We start from the raw sequence: 17,018 nt of genomic DNA, 5'->3' as shown, positions 1-17,018 counted from the left end.
ATGTATAATTCTTGTGCTATTCATACCTATGGGCTATTTTTATCTGGCGTTAGTGCGTAGCCTGAGCACCTAACTGTAGCGTGCCCAATACATGCAAATTCTCAAATTCTTTTGAGAATTTGGACAGAAAAAGTTTGTCGATCCACTGAGGCAAAAAAAGGACAATGTCGGAGTTTAATTCAATAAGAGAAAAACTGAGAAATGGAGTGTTGAAAATAAATAGAAGGTAAGGCCAGGGAAAGATTTGGTAACGTGGTAACAGTGCCAACTATGTTGTGTGATGATTGTGAGACGCTATACAAATTCGATAGTCACAAGACTCGGGCTTCAAATTGCATGTCAAGGGAACTGTTCGGTTCAGATGGGTTAAATGGAAAAGTGACCTTACTGTAGGTCTACAACCCTTCACTTAACCTGATATAATATTAACTCCTGCAAAATTAAGCATTTGTTGCAGAAACATTATACACCAAATGGACATTTTGACTCGTAACAGGAGTGGGGAAATATTATGAGTGAGACAGAGTGAGCGGTTAGGGACCGTCTGTAAAGGTGGAGGTGCTGTCTTTATCAGCCCCATAAAAGCTGATCGTATTTCAACCACATAAAGCATGCATCCAAGCCAAACTGAAATCTTATCAAAAACATGTGGGGTCATTTTAATAGCTGTTAATTTCCTGAAAACCAATCAAACGGATTTTTTTTGTGTGTGTGGGGGGGGGGGGGGGGGGGGGGTTATTGCACCGGCCCCTAAACCTGTTGTCTGCATGAGAGAAGCAGAGATGAAAGAGAAAACAAACTTTACTAATGTCAACTGGATTGAAGCATTTATTCTATTGATTTATGCACAGCATGAGGGTGTTAAATTAACACACACCTTATTTGCAATATTCACAGAATGCCTTGCCGTTCGAGTGAATTGTAGAGTTACCACCCATGACTATTTGTTAGATGCAGAGACATGGTTGTTGCATTCATCCATCATTCATGCTTTCCTGTGACTTTCACCAAGTGTAAGCAAATATGTTATTGTTGTTTCACACAATACAACACATATTTCACAAGGCCTGCAACTCACATCACTCTATATTGCTAAATGATGTGTAATTCCGATTGGATTCCAGCCAGATTGGGAATATCCAACATTTGGAATTTGATTTCACCCGCAACCTGCATTTATAATGACAGCCGGGTTCGGAAGACTAAAATATCAGACTACCTAAAGCATTTCACAAACCTGTTGTTTTCGACGCATGTGATAAAAACAATTTGATTTGATCTAAACTGGAATACCATTACAGTAAAAAGTGCAAGAAGTCCAAGTAACAGATTGGATTAGTTTCGAAAAATGTATGTTATTTATGAGTAGCATAAGATTAATTAATCAATCATCAATTAATATACATGCAAAAACATACTGAAAAATGTTGACAGCAGATGGGAGTTTTATTCATAACATTGGTAATTTAGCTAGCTAACATACATTTTGAGAAAACAAATTATATTAACTGGCTAGCTAGCAACGTTTAGTGATCAATGAGACTGAGAGCTAGCTAACCAGCTGAGCTAGCAAACAATGTAACAAGTATAATTTCGGATTTAAAAAATATTCCATCAATGGGCTCTGCATTTCAGGAATCACAGTATCAAATACTCCTGGTGCACTATTCAATGAATTAGCCATTTAAACGTGACTTTTTTGAAGGAAACTCTGTTTGTGCAGTAGCCCTCACTGGCTTTCATGTGATTTGGGGTGCGTTCGTAAATTCAATCAGGAGTGCCAGAGTGCGCTCAGGGAGTTCGTAAATTCAGAGCGTTTCGCTCTCGCTGCGTTCAGAGCGGACACTGGGGACGAGGGGTAGGGTTGATCGAGTGTTCTGGCCTGGCTTGCTAGCTACTTCAAGCCACAGACGAGAGAACAAATCACTCTGACCATTTCAATCGCCCTAGCAGTGCTGGTTAGCCTATTTTCATGTTATCCAGAGCATTGGTGATTAACTGCTGCGGGCTACAATTTAATTACGCATTTTATGCCGACGTTTACTGACACCGGCCACATTCAACGGGTGTTGAGCGTTTGTAAATTCATCAGTTATTCTGCGCGAGAGTCCTCTGAAACCATAGTAGATAGCCAGAAATAATGTAAGAACCTTAAACGTTGGAAGTCAGAACCTTAAACGTTGGATGTCAGACTCGACGACAGTTACTCCCATTGGAGCGCTGCGATTGGTTGCCCAACATTTTGGGGCGGGGCTTAGCTGAGGGTTAATTGTGACGCTCGTCACTACTTTTTAATGCTATTTTATGTTTATTTAGAAAAAATATACATGTAGTGAGTGATGTCTTCTGTTTGTATTGTATTGTAATTTGTAATGTTATATTTAAAAAAATGTAAAAAATTAAATAAAAAAACGATTACAAAAAAAATATAAAAAACGATATTATCCCCTCCACTCAGTCCATATCACCTCAAGATGGTGCTATACATCCTGTATTGGTAGTCATCCTTATTATGTGGTTCAAACCACATCCTTCAATCAACCAAGTATTAGAAGGGAGATCACCCTCTAACTTGGTTTTCGGATTCAGTTACAACTCTTATCTTTGCTCTATATCAAACTGGTTTATATTATATGTAGCTTTGTAAAGATCAAATTCACAAAAGTCTATCATCGATACCGCAGGGCAGTTTTTATAATGCACTACTACTACTACACAACACCAACAACAGGTATGTAGGTCTCTTATCCCAGGGAGGTCTTGGGCTGTATACGGTACCTCTTACCAGTGTGTTGCAGTTGACCAAATCTAGCAGTAGACATAGCTTTGAATAATAAGGCTTTATAACCACTTATAAGGCATCATAAGGATGCTTAATAACTGCTCATAAGGCCTTATAATGCTTTATGATGTTTGACAATGCTTTTTGTGTCTTCATCTGTAGTCTAGAGCTACTGTAGAGCTGCTGCTGGGATCTTGCTGTAAACAATATTAGCCACCTTGAATGAATGAACTGTTCTCCTCTCTGATGGCTGATAAGGTTTGATGTATTTACTATTCTGACTTGATTGTGAGTTAATTGTTGTGATTATTTTGCTATAGGCATAAATAGTCTATGAATAAATTGCCAACGTGCATGCTGCCAACAGTAGGTATATTATTTTGTGGACATCTTAAAGTTTCTACATTTGTACAATTGTATATGCCTGAGATGGTGCTTTCTGAGGATAATAACATTGAGCTTCCCAAACAAACATGACAGTAGTATTTTATGTTGACAGAATTTCCCTCTTTCATCCATTTTCTCAAACCATTTGAGACATTCACTTGAGTCTTATTTGAAAAGCAGTGATAAGCTCTCTCTCTCTCTCTGTATTTTGTATAGACTCGTCTGTTTACATTATAAGTCTTACTCTGAGTCGCTGGGCCCAGTATTTTTTTTAAAGACCCCAATGCAGTCAAAAACTTGATTTCCTAGTGTTTTATATATTTAAAAAGTGCTGCATTGGACCGTTAAGGACCTAGTAGGGGAATAGTGTATAAAACAGTCTTCCAAAATATTTCAGAGTGCTGAGTTAGTGAAACCATAAGTAAAGGACTTGAAATACCACAGATGCTTTACCTGCCCATTGTTAAGAACCATCCTGAGGGGTTTCATTTTTATCTACATAAATGCGGGTGTTTCTGCCCTTCACCCTCTGCACCTGAGTCATTGTAGCCTTGTGATGTATTCAGCTGTACTGATCTAGCTATCACCTCTTCCTGTGTCCCAACCTTGTTGTCCTAAGGAAGTTTGCCCCCCCCCCCGCCCCTCTTTACCTAGAAGTTACTGTATGCTGTTCTCCCCCCACCCTCAAACTCACAGTCCTAACAGTTGGCGTAGAATCCTGAAAATGTAAATAATTGTTCACAATAAAAAATATTTAAAAACAGAAAGCTGTGTATAGAGCATGTGTTTGGGTTGTTATGCATGGTGTTATTGGTTTTATCACATCCCTCATGAACTTGGTATGCAAGGTGTCTACATACTGTTCCAAGTTAATATATTATATGTTGAACTTTTATAACTTATTTGTATAATTTCCAAGACATGTATTTTATTCCATTGACATAATTAGGTAGCCGAGCTGACAAGGTAAAAATCTGTTGTTCTGCCCGAGCAAGGCAGTTAACCCACTGTTCCCCGGGAGCCAAAGACGTGGATGTTGATTATGGCAGCCCCCCGCACCTCTGATTCAGAGGGGTTGGGTTAAATGCCAAAGACACATTTCAGTTGAAGGCATTCAGTTGTACAACTGGCTAGGTTTACTCCTTTCCCTAGCAATGAATTGTTCGTAGAAAGGGGATGAGAGGGTGAGTAAAATAAAGATGTTAATAAGATATTACTTTATTGATCAACAGAAGGGGAAATGTGTAAGAGACAGGGGGGACAAGAACACTGAATGATGAAATACAGGTTAGGTACTTTTACAGTTTTATTGTAGAACAATTTAAGGCAAATATACATCTTCCTTCTCTCATAAACACTAAACCTGGAACATCTTTCTTTGGTTTCGTCAAAATAAAAAAGGCACATACATGTTCTCTACATTTCAGTAGAATATGGCACTATTTTGATTTGGATATCTGTAGGTAGGTAAGACAATGAACATACCAATGAGGACAACAGCTAGATAGAGGAATGTTCTCTACTCTGTGAGAGTACACGTGTGCCAACTTAGAGCCTTCGAGAGACCCTTTGGATGATGTACAAATAAAACGCAACCAAACTAATGATTATCCATCAATCGTTTTGAGGATGTCTTAATGAAGCACTTATAACACAACTGCTATTTCTACAAGATAGTGTTGACCTTCTTTGATAAAGCATAGAACCAGCTCCATATGTAAATATATGGTTCTGTATAGAACATAGAACCATGGCGTGACCAATCAGGTCAGATATGGGCAAAGCCAATGGCACTACAATATTGAAATGTAAAATCAACCCACTGGTCAAAACAAGTTCCCTAAAACACAATCGAATATACAAAAAAAACACAATATACTTTAAAAAGTTAAGTTTTGTTTAGAATCACTGATTGCGGCCAGCTGGTGATGTAACAGATTCCTGAGAGGTAAAAGTTTGAAGGTAGAACAGTAAACAGAGAAACAGAACATTGACAAGGGTCATATTAAGACATGTAACAGAAAATGTTATATAATGTTCAGAAATTGACCGTGGAAATTTTTATTTTGACAGGTAGTCCAGTTAGTCCCTCCCTGTTTCAGCCAGTTTATTTCCATTTGGTGACTAATGACCACGATGCTCAGCGTAGACATTAAACCTGGCCCAATCCTAACCATTAAGGAGGAAATATGCGAAACTGATCCTGGATAAGTATCTAGGTTAAAACTTCCTCCTACTTCTTGAAGCTCTCTCATATGATTTGATAACATTTGGCAGAGTAAGTCAATACTGGGTCAGTGAGATTTATTAAGACAGTTTCAAGAAAATAGCATTTAAAGGCCACTTGAAAACGGAGATTCAATTCATTTTCTGGCACTAATAGAGATGGATGATGAACTTCATGTTGAGGATTGGTTGGCACAGTGTTCAGTCAGAATACACAGGCCTTATACTCGTCCAACAGTTGATAAGGCCACATTGAACCAGTTGATAGCAATAGAAGAGCATGGTGGTCCCGTGTGGCTCAGTTGGTAGAGCATGGTACTTGCAACGCCAGGGTTGTTGGTTCGATTCCCATGGGGTACCAGTACGAATGAAAATGTATGCACACACTACTGTAAGTCGTCTTCTAAATGATGTAAATACAAAAGAGCTCAGTAATCTGTCTACACTAAAAAGGGGCTAATGGAACACTTTTTCCCTTCCACAAACACCAGTCTACTAATGTTTACTATTAGATTAACTTCATCAGTAAGTGACAAACTCTCTCAGAATATTTTTTTTGTTGTAAAACTATAGACTCTACATATCGTTCTGCAATCCACCGCCGCTAGGGTGGCAGGTAGCCTGCGCTTAGAGCATTGGGCCAGTAACCGAAAGGTTGCTAGTTCAAATCCCGAGACAACATGGTGAAAAATCTTATGATCTGCCTTTGAGCAAGGCACTTAACCCTAATTGCTTCGCTGTTGATAATGGCTGAACCTGTCTGTGATCCCACTCTCCACGGGTCTCTCAGCCGGAGTTGAGATATGCAACAAACAAACAAAATCTAATTCACACATGCGTATTAACACATACTTGTACATGTGTGAAATAGGACAAATATAAGCGCCACCAATTTATTATTCATTATCATAGCTAATGTGGCAGCATTGAAACAGTGGAGACCGATTTGCATAATAAGATCTCTTAGCACAAGCTCTGAAAGGCAGGAGGATAGTTTGGCAGTGTAGTTCCAGGCAGGATAATGGATACGGATGGTTTGTCTCTCTACATTCTATGGATACGGATGGTTTGTCTCTCTACATTCTATGGATACGGATGGTTTGTCTCTCTACATTCTATGGATACGGATGGTTTGTCTCTCTACATTCTATGGAAGAACAGCAGCAAGTAGAAGCTCCATCCTGTTCCCTTTTGGCCCTATGCCAGGATAAGCTAAAGGAACAAAGCTAAGAAGATAACCCGGATGTAGGAATGTTCTGTAGTTTCAGCGTTCAACAATACATTGTACCCTTGCAAAACAACTGACAAGTTGACTAAGATGGTAACACGCCGTCAGGGACGGTAACACGCCGTCAGGGACGGTAACACGCTGTCTGAAGCAGAAACAGATTGACACCCAGGCTGACAAATAGAAAAGGGGGAGCTCTGAAATAGAGAAGGCGTGTCCACTTATTGTTTCTTTGATTATAAATAGATTCTCAATTTTTCAGACTTTTTCATATTTCTGTGATTTAACTCGATCAGCCCAGGCACAGCTCTGGCTTGTATTAGCTGGTTTACAGTTGGATTCTTCCAGTCCTCTTCTCCCCTCTCAACACCCATAAGTTTAGGTTGAACTTTACAGTCAACATTTATAAAATACTATTGGAGGTTTGGCTTTCCATATACTCAAGTTCATCTAATAATCATGAGGAAAAAACAGATTTGTACAGTCTGCATTACAATGTCCAGCTTTATAAGGCATGTTTACATAGCTTCAGTAGAAAAAAATAAGGTAATTCTGGCAGCCAGATATTCCCAGGTTTAAACCCGGGTTTCAATGTACAAGATACTGTTCATCAGAGAAGCATCCATGTCATGAACACATTCGTTTTAGCTAGCCTTTCACTATATGTGAGGAGAGTCAATTTACCCATTTTAAATATTCAGAATATTCCATTTGGCATATTGGGACCTGTGAGACCCGGGTGTCATGGTATTGTTATTGTGCGTTTTAAAGGACGGAGGCTTTTTGCCTTGTTTGGACTCTAGCACTGGGGGAAACAGTCATGTCTGCTCACTAAACGGTCTCTGAAAATAAAGAGATTTCATGTGCAAATCTAACATTACACAGGCCTAGCTCTCCCACACAGGCAGTATCTCTTTTCTCAAATGCATTCCTCTAGTTTTCTATCAGCCTCTCTTTCTCATGATAAAGCCTCTCACGCTCTCTGGCCGTCTGCCCTCCTCTCTTAACCTGTGTCCAGACGACAGTGACGTCCGACAGCAGCAGGGAACACTTCCTGTAAAGCACCACTCCTCCTTTGGCTGGAAAAAGGGGGGATGAAAGAAAAGGAAAAGAGGATTTGGTTCCTTTAGTGACGTGCAAACACAAGCATTGTCTTTGGAGGCTGGGACAGAGGAACAGTACGAACCCCCATCTCCTCCAGTGTCTACTCCACTCCCCTGGGCTTATGTGGCATTGGCATAGTCCACTTCACACCCTGCATTGGTGGTGTTTTGGAAATGGATACTCAAAAGTCCCTCCACCTCCCCCAGATTGATAATGGTACAGGCCAGCTCTCTGGCTTCTCTCCCAGGGACTACAGCATTGACATGGTCTCAGGGGGGTGTGGAATGGGACCTCCTAAGGACTCCACTTTGTGGCCTCTCCTGTTGGGCCCCAGGGCTCCCCCTCTGGCTAGCACCATCACAGTATCTCCTGTGACACCGGTGAACTCGAAGGCAAAGGTTCCGTAGAAGAGCATGATGATGATGCAGAATACCCACTCAAAGATGGCCGATGCATGCTGCAGGACGAAGCTCTCCTGGATAAAGAACACGCCAGCTAGAGGCAAGAAGGTCAAGGAGCAGCTCTAACAGAGTTACAGACAGACAGACCCACCTAGAGGCAGGGAGGTCAAGGAGCACAACTAACAGATGGACAGACCGACTGAAATGAGAAGTGGATGTCCAAGTACCAAAACAAACCCTAGCCTGGGCCCTATGCACTAGTGGAGAGCTGTAGGGAGTGGATTATCCTATATTGGACTGCAGCAGCAACATTCAAATCAACTCCCTATTTCATACCCTCACTCCCCTGCCACCCCCCTCTATCCCCCCACTCTCTAGCTCCTCCACCCCCCCACTCTCCAGCTCCTCCACCCCCCATCCTTCGCTTCTCTCCCACATTCCAACACCCCCCCCCCCCCCCCCCCCCCCCCAATCTTCCCTATGTTCTCTCTGGTTGTGATAAGTCGTATGAGCCTTGACTTATCGCCTCATAACATCCTCTCCTGTTTCTGTAGCATGAAGCAGCATGATGTACCAGTCCCCCCCCCCCCCCGGATAGGACGCTAGTCTATTGTGAAGATAAAAGACTCAATAAGATCTGTGTTGCGGTAAAGGATACTAAGCACCAGGGTGATGAAGGCCAGTAGTGTCATGCCCAGTCGTAGGTGAGCCACGCTGTATTCTCCCTGAGTCTTGGCCAGCCTGTAGGTTAGAGCCGACTGAAGACACACAAACAGCATACTGGTGGGGAACGCTACCCCTGCCCCCACATAGTGGAGGATCTTAGCATTGTCCACCTGGGAGGGAGCAAGCGAGAGGGAAGATAGAAAGAGAGAGATGCATTTATTAGCATAGGCTTGATTTTCATTGTCTCAATGGCATTGAACAAGACACATAATGAATACACTGAAGACGTCACATTGAAACACATGGCATATGATGCTAGACAAAAGCCCCCTCTCTGTTCCAACCTCTAGTGCTGCTGTGGCTCAATTTGGCCAGAAGGGGGCAGCAGCAGTCAGTCATTGAAACTACTGAGTCAGGTAACTCAGTGACCCTGCTGTGTTGTCAATGGAGCCACCTGTTACTTTTATTCTTTCTTTAGACAGAAATAGAGACTGGGATTGAGGGGGGGGGGGGGGGGCGAGCGAGAGGGGGGGAGCGAGCGAGAGGGGGGGGGAGCGAGCGAGCGATGAGGGAGCGAGCGAGCGAGCGATGAGGGAGCGAGCGAGGAGGGAGCGAGCGAGCGAGGAGGGAGCGAGCGAGGAGGGAGCGAGCGAGGAGGGAGCGAGCGAGCAGGAAGCGAGCGAGGAGGGAGCGAGCGAGCAGGAAGCGAGCGAGGAGGGAGCGAGCGAGGAGGGAGCGAGCGAGGAGGGAGCGAGCGAGGAGGGAGCGAGCCGATAGGTCAGTGAGAAAGGGAGAGAGAGGTGAGAAAGAGGCCAGTGGTACAGTAGAGTATAACGCCTCCTTGTCCCTCCTGAATTTGATCACGTTGCCAGGCTGAAACACACAATACACAAAGGAGCATGTGACCACACACACACACACACACACACACACAGGCCTCAGTGGCACCAGACAGTCCGATGGAACCTGATAACAGAACAGCACACACTCAAAGCAGCTGTAAACAATGCAGGGTACTGACCAGACCAAGGAGACCGACAGAATAAATGTGTGTCAAGTCACCTTTATCAATTGGTAGTTCTCCCAGAACAACTACAATCCATATGAAAATGACAATAGTTAGGCTAGCTATTATTAACTAAGACGAGGGACTAATTTATCAGACCAAAGGCTTCGGCTACAGTAACAGCTTTCCGTTGCCCTCACTAACTCAGTATGAAATGACAGTAGGTTTTCTAGGCTCTTCCTTAGAGACCAAATTCATTTTCTCTCTATGGCTCTTCCTATAAAATCAAAGACAAAACAGCCAGAGATGACAGCTACAGTATATAATTACTGTTGACATAACACATATCAGTGTTAAAGATAAAGACAGCTTGCAGTGCAGTAACACCTCTCATCCCTCTCCTCGTTAGCAGTGTCCATTAGGTAAATCCTATTGCTTCTGGTCCAACACTTTCCTATTTAGCTGTCACACACAGACACCAGTAGAGTTGAGGAAAGGAAAGTACAGCCTTTCTGCAAGTCTTTCCAATGTTCAGCTAGCCATATGTTCTAATGCTGCCCACCCAGCCAACGTCTGCAGTTGACTTTGGCAGGCAGTAAATGCTAGGGAGCATCTACCTGTTGTAGGCAGGGTGAAGAGGCTGTGTAACACACTGACTTTTAAGTCATTTAGCAGACGCTTTTATCCAGAGTGACTTACAGGAGCAATTAGGGTTCCTCAAGGGCACCGACAGATTCTTCACCTAGGGAGTCGAACCAGCGACCTTTCGGTTACTGGCCCAACGCTCTTAACCGCTAGGCTACCTGCCCTTAACCGCTAGGCTACCTGCCCTTAACCGCTAGGCTACCTGCCCTTAACCGCTAGGCTACCTGCCCTTAACCGCTAGGCTACCTGCCCTTAACCGCTAGGCTACCTGCCGGCCACACACATGCCCAAGCGAGGACAAAGTACAAAAGTAACTCTTGAAAGTGTTTACTGGTAATATCCTGTATTTATCCTGTTGCTAATGTTGCTTCAGGTGAAAGGGACAAGCAGGTCAGAGGTCATGTAAGGGATGGAATAGAGTACCAGGATGATGCAGAGCGTAGAAAAAGAGCTGGTTTTAATAGTGAGAGCAAAAAATAGGCTTAGAAAGAAGGTAGGAAGGATCATTCAGAACAGGGAGAATTGGAATGGTGAAATAGGTGTAAAGAGAGATGTCTGTGGCCCAGAGAACCTTCAGTTGTCTCTAGGAGAGAGAAGCAGACTGACTTCCAGTCATGCCTTTCACACCTCCCTCCACCCGCCTGCCTGTCTCATCCCCTCATCTCTCCTGTGTTCTCTCTCCCAGTCAGCGCCCACAGAGGGAACACCCAAAGAAGTGTACTATTCACATCCACCCCTGGTGTGTGTGTGTGTCCATCTACTTCAGGTCCTCCTGTCTAAAAGGGTCTGAGTCAAAGAGCCCTGCCCTGCATAACACAACATGATGTCCTAAAAGTGTTATTATATAGCCTAGTACTTTTAGTGATTGTGTTGTTTCTGATGCTCTGTGAGGCTTTCATCAAAGTACTGTTTGTCCTACTGTTCCAGCTGCAAACACAGCCTATTTAATTTTCACTGCTTCAAATTGGTCTACTAATGTGAGTGTTAAATATGCTATGTCTATGTATTTATGTAGCTATACATGTATAATATATATCTGTATTTGCATTGCTTTGTGTAGCAATTTTTTTAAATTAATTAAGTTTTATGTCATCCAACACTACTGCAGTGGGGACTAGCTCTGATTGGTGATTGAATACAGAAAGTTCCAGAGACTGGCTCTGATTGGGTACAGATGGGATCTGTGACACGTGTGCACACAGTCTGCTCCTGGCTGTAACAAACACACATGCGTGCCGTGATGACTCACTTAAACCGCCCCCCCCCCCTCCCCCCTCCCCGTAAAATCTCCCTCCAGTTTTTCACAACGCTCTGCTGGCAGACAGGCCCCAGAGGATAGGAGGGAGAAAGGGAAGGGAGGGAAGTGAGTCACTGATGCTACTCCCTGTTCTTACCACAGATAGAACAATGAGACAGATATTTCACTGGATGTAGAAATATGAAGCATCCGCTTGGCATTTTCACTCATTAACAAATATGGTAGTGAGAGGAAGCCCACTGGCAGGTAGTGAGAGAAGATGGAACTAGATGGATTTTGGCCTCCATTCTGCAAATCTTCTCATCGATGAAACATTTGATCTCAATAGAGTTTTCTGTTCCCAAAACTAGAATCTGTTATGAACAGAGTAGACTACGTTTTGTAGACTTTAGCCATTGCCAATGTTTTAAAAAATTGCGTTGTTTAGAAGGAGTGCGAAGTCCAATTGAGTTATTGCACACGGCCATGTCACAGAGTAGGCGTTCCCTAACGGAAATATACAGATATACGCTAGAACAGGCCAATAGGATCTTGCTATCTCATGCTTGGCTCTGCCCACTGTGACATCTGTTCCCATAGGAAACAATAGGCTGAGGTGTTTCTTGCTTTAGTGATAAAAAATCTTTGCTCTTACTTTCGCTTTGACACACACACACACTAAAGGCGTCCGCATGCTTCCCATCTGAAACAGTGATATTATCGTTTCGGTCTTCTGCAAAGGTTTTTTCGGCAGTTTACGCACACAAAACAAATCTTCCTGAAGCAAGCCGAACTTCAGTCTCCGAAGTCTATGCCCTTTCTTTGGTGATTGGTCAACAGTAGGGATTCTTCAATGAAGTGTGTTTGTTGTCATTCAATAAGAGACATCTCGTTTTCATGCTTACTCTCTGGGCGTTCAGGGCTCTGGGCGTTCAGGGCCCTGAACGCCCAGAGCCCTGAACGCCCAGAGCCCTGAACGCCCAGAGCCCTGAACGCCCAGAGCCCTGAACGCCCAGAGATTAAGCAGTAGAGTTGCAACTTTTTTTTTTTATATCCTGGTGGAGGATTCCTGAAATCAGGAGGGAAAAAGCGAGTAGGTAATCCTCGGTCTACGAATGATCGTTCTCTGAAATACCTGGGAATTATATGAATGTTTGCAAGCCTAGTAGAGAGTAGGGATAGACAGAGATATTAGGATAAATGGAGAGGGGGAAAGAGGGAGGAAGTCATTCAGACATAACTAATTGCAGGCAAAGACCTAATGTACTGAATGTTAAGGAACCCGCCCCCCCCCTTCCTCCACTAGTCTCTAAGGCAACCCTCCTATAGTACCCCAAATTGGCACCGTGCGAGCGACTTGGCATCAAAGTTCCAAATATTTAAACTTGCAGAAACTATGTCCTGAACAACTAAACAACCACAGGGCAGGAATTAAGGTGGGATGCCTCACTACCCTAATAGTGTGTGTGTGTGTGTACCCCCATACGTGACTGGTCCATAACTACAACATGAAGCAGGTCTGGAATGCTGAGGCACCAGCAGAGGAAGGAGAGAGAGAGAGAGAGGAAAGGTGGAGAGAGAGAGGAGGCGAGAGAGAAGAGGTGGCGAGAGAGGAGAGGTGGCGAGAGAGAAGGCGAGAGAGGAGAGGTGGCGAGAGAGGTGGCGAGAGAGGTGGCGAGAGAGGTGGCGAGAGAGGTGGCGAGAGAAAGGGTGGAGAGAGAAAGGGTGGAGAGAGAAAGGGTGGAGAGAGAAAGGGTGGAGAGAGAAAGGGTGGAGAGATAAAGGGTGGAGAGAGAAAGGGTGGAGAGAGAGGAGAGGTGGAGAGAGAGGAGAGAGAGGAGAGGTGGAGAGAGAGGAGAGAATATAAAAGGGTTAGGGCAGCAGAGGAGAGGAGAGGTAGGGACAGATAAAGAGTGTGAAACAGTTGTGTTGCTGAACGCACGTACCTGGAAGTTGCCAATCATGATGAGTCCTGCAGCACAGATCCAGCCGGTGGATAGGCCTGCTGTGTTCAACACACAGTTCTGATACTTCTCTATCACATGGGCATAACGTAGGAATACTATCACCATCACTGTAGAGAGAGAGAAAGAGAGAGAGAGAGTTTTTCCAATGGTTTCCAGGAAATTCGCCAGGTGACAATACTAGGGAAGGGATGGGGAAGAAGGGGTGAAGGAGAGACTAGAGGAGTTACACTAGTGAAATAGGAGAGAGGGGGGGAGTGAGAGACCAGGTGAGTTACACTAGTGAAATAGGAGAGTGGGGGGGGGGGGAGAGAGACCAGGTGAGTTACACTAGTGAAATAGGAGAGAGAGGGGGGGAGAGAGAGACCAGGTGAGTTACACTAGTGAAATAGGAGAGAGAGGGGGGAGAGAGAGACCAGGTGAGTTACACTAGTGAAATAGGAGAGAGAGGGGGGGAGAGAGAGACCAGGTGAGTTACACTAGTGAAATAGGAGAGAGGGGGGGGGAGAGAGAGACCAGGTGAGTTACACTAGTGAAATAGGAGAGGGGGGGGGGGGGGGGAGACCAGGTGAGTTACACTAGTGAAATAGGAGAGAGGGGGGGGGGGGGGGGGGGGGACCAGGTGAGTTACACTAGTGAAATAGGAGAGAGGGGGGGGGGGGGGGGGGGGGAGACCAGGTGAGTTACACTAGTGAAATAGGAGAGAGGGGGGGGGAGAGAGACCAGGTGAGTTACACTAGTGAAATAGGAGAGAGAGGGGGGGAGAGAGAGACCAGGTGAGTTACACTAGTGAAATAGGAGAGAGAGGGGGGGAGAGAGAGACCAGGTGAGTTACACTAGTGAAATAGGAGAGAGGGGGGGGGGAGAGAGAGACCAGGTGAGTTACACTAGTGAAATAGGAGAGAGGGGGGGGGGAGAGAGAGACCAGGTGAGTTACACTAGTGAAATAGGAGAGAGGGGGGGGGGAGAGAGAGACCAGGTGAGTTACACTAGTGAAATAGGAGAGAGAGAAATGAAAGGGGTACAGACCGAGGGGTCATTGCTAATGGGTTTGGACTGGTTGTACTGTCACTAATGCAGACATGCTACACTGGTCTCTGTTTGGGCTTCATTGTACCTGCCTAATTGAAGATAGCTGTGAGGGAAGGAAGAGTGGAGCGAGAGTGGGAGGAAGGGGAGAGAGTGAGAGGGAGGGACGACAAGAGAGTGGGAAAGAGGAAGGGGAGAGTGGGAAGGAGAGGGTGAGGTGGGTATAGAACTAGGAGCCCCTTGCATCATGACCTCAAGCTGAGATGTCCGGGTCATGTTCATGAGGGCACGCAACAGAATTGAAAAATATATATATTTTGCAACAGAAAACAATGTTTTTATTCTAATTGCACAAGCCTACATAATGCCTCCCTGTTTCAGTCTTTTTTATCTGTTAAATCCCAATGCACAGGGGCCCGTTCCAAGGCAGGAGGGACTAGTACTGTTGAAGTAGGGCCTCCACCACAGGCTCCTTAAGGTAGGTTAGGGTTTCCTCAATGGTGGGTTGAAATACCATTGTTGCTAAACCCAGACAGGTGTTGGTATGGGTGTTGCTGTGCAAACCCTGCATGGCGTCACTACAGGACACACACTGTCTGGACAAAGATCGAGAACCACAGTTCTGACAATAACTTAAACATACATTATGGGACAGAAGGAATTCTGCCAGTAAACATACACCTAGGGGCAGAGTGATGTTATGAAAGAACAGACCAACAAAAGCAGCTAGCTAGAGTTCCCCTGCCGCGGGGCATTAAGCTGGGGTTTCATTGTGTGTGTTTGTGTGTGTTGCCTACGCGCGTGTGTGTTCAGTGCACCCAAGTCATTTCAGAGAAGTGAGGTAAGTTACAAGCATGGAAAAACAAACAGCCTTGTCTCCGGGCTAGTAGGAAAAGGAAATGGTGCCTTATTTCTCTCTCTGTGTTCTGGTTTCTATTCAACAGAAAACACTGAGGAGAAAGAAAGCTAATTGGCGTTTACTGCATTCAATTACAGTGTCTGGTCTGTGCACTGGCTAGTTGCCTAGCTAGCAGTCTCCGTCAATAAGGTCCAGCTCTGTATTTATTTAAAAACAACAGTTTTCGTATTGAAGCCTTCAACAGTGCTTGACCCTACCATAGGCTTTTAATGCTAAAACATGTTTAAGTTTGATAATCAAATATACATTTCCCCCTGAAAACATCTGAACATCTCTGGCAGTACATTCAGTGTCATTGACGATCGCAACAGTATCCTTCTCTGAGAATACCGGTCATCCCATAATAGATTCAAAAGGTAGACACAGAATGTGTACTAACTAAAGCAATTGATGAGTAAGCACCTGCAGTGACCGCCATGTTAGGACCTACTGTAGCACTTCTGAACAAGGTTCACCAGCTAGAAGAAAACTGGACTGACACAGGGAGGTACTCCCTGTAAGAAAATAAAAGCTTGTTTTCATTTTGCATTGCAAAACTTTGTTATGTTTGAAATGAGTGTCCTAATGAATGACCCTGGCATTGCATTGAAAAACATGGCTATGGACATTTACAACAGCTAATACCAAATTAAATGTGCCCCAACCACAGAACATCATGTGCCTGTTTGTGTTCCTCCCCCTAGCCCGCTGTCCCCACTACTCGACGGGTTGCTCTGGTTCTCTCTGAACTCAGGAAGGAGAGGGGGAACCTGAGCCATGGCTTTGAGCCAGACCCACCCTGTATTCGAGAGTATGCTGCGCCTCAACCGATGGCGGGCACAACAAACACCTCAGATGATGTAAGATTGCATTATTTCATTAGATTATCAAATAGTTTGAAAACCCTTCTGTAAGCTTTTAAAATGATATTAAACTCCACAGTTGATATTTTCCAGTGATGAAGACGGATGTCTCATGGTGTGGTGAGGTATGCAAAAATGGGTCAACTTTGGGCACTTCTTTCTTCTGAATGTTTTGCCATTCAGATCCAGTCACTTTCTGACCACTTCTTCCATGGGCAAATATGTATGGAACGTTATGTTTAAATCAAATATGTATGGAACGTTATGTTTAAATCAAATATGTATGGAACGTTATGTTTAAATCAAATATGTATGGAACGTTATGTTTAAATCAAATATGTATGGAACGTTATGTTTAAATCAAATATGTATGGAACGTTATGTTTAAATCAAATATGTATGGAACGTTATGTTTAAATCAAATATGTATGGAACGTTATGTTTAAATCAAAAGGGTTGCAGTCAAAAAGTACAAATTAAATCAAATGGAATGACACATTCTCTAAACACTCAGCTGCTACACACCCTAAAAAAGCTTTGATCTAAACTAAAGCAATGTTTCTCCTATTCATTACGACCCTC

General features: G+C 44.0%; 1 protein-coding gene across 1 annotated transcript in view; it reads right to left on the bottom strand.

Annotated features, from left to right (window-relative positions):
* Positions 1 to 4,462: 4,462 nt before the first annotated feature.
* LOC139413325 (transmembrane protein 150A-like) overlaps positions 4,463 to 17,018 on the bottom strand; it is a 52,807-nt gene continuing 40,251 nt past the window's right edge. Inside the window, exons 6-8 of the mRNA XM_071160549.1 lie at positions 13,629 to 13,756; positions 8,787 to 8,964; positions 4,463 to 8,222 (exon numbers count right to left, since the gene is read on the bottom strand). Of these exons, the coding sequence (XP_071016650.1) occupies positions 7,978 to 8,222; positions 8,787 to 8,964; positions 13,629 to 13,756 (551 nt within the window). The 3' untranslated portion in view covers positions 4,463 to 7,977. The remainder of the gene's footprint in view (positions 8,223 to 8,786; positions 8,965 to 13,628; positions 13,757 to 17,018) is intronic.

This window comes from Oncorhynchus clarkii, chromosome 1 (genome assembly GCF_045791955.1).
Source record: "Oncorhynchus clarkii lewisi isolate Uvic-CL-2024 chromosome 1, UVic_Ocla_1.0, whole genome shotgun sequence".
Classification (NCBI taxonomy): Eukaryota; Metazoa; Chordata; class Actinopteri; order Salmoniformes; family Salmonidae; genus Oncorhynchus; species Oncorhynchus clarkii.
This window is presented reverse-complemented; position numbering and strand designations above follow the sequence as displayed.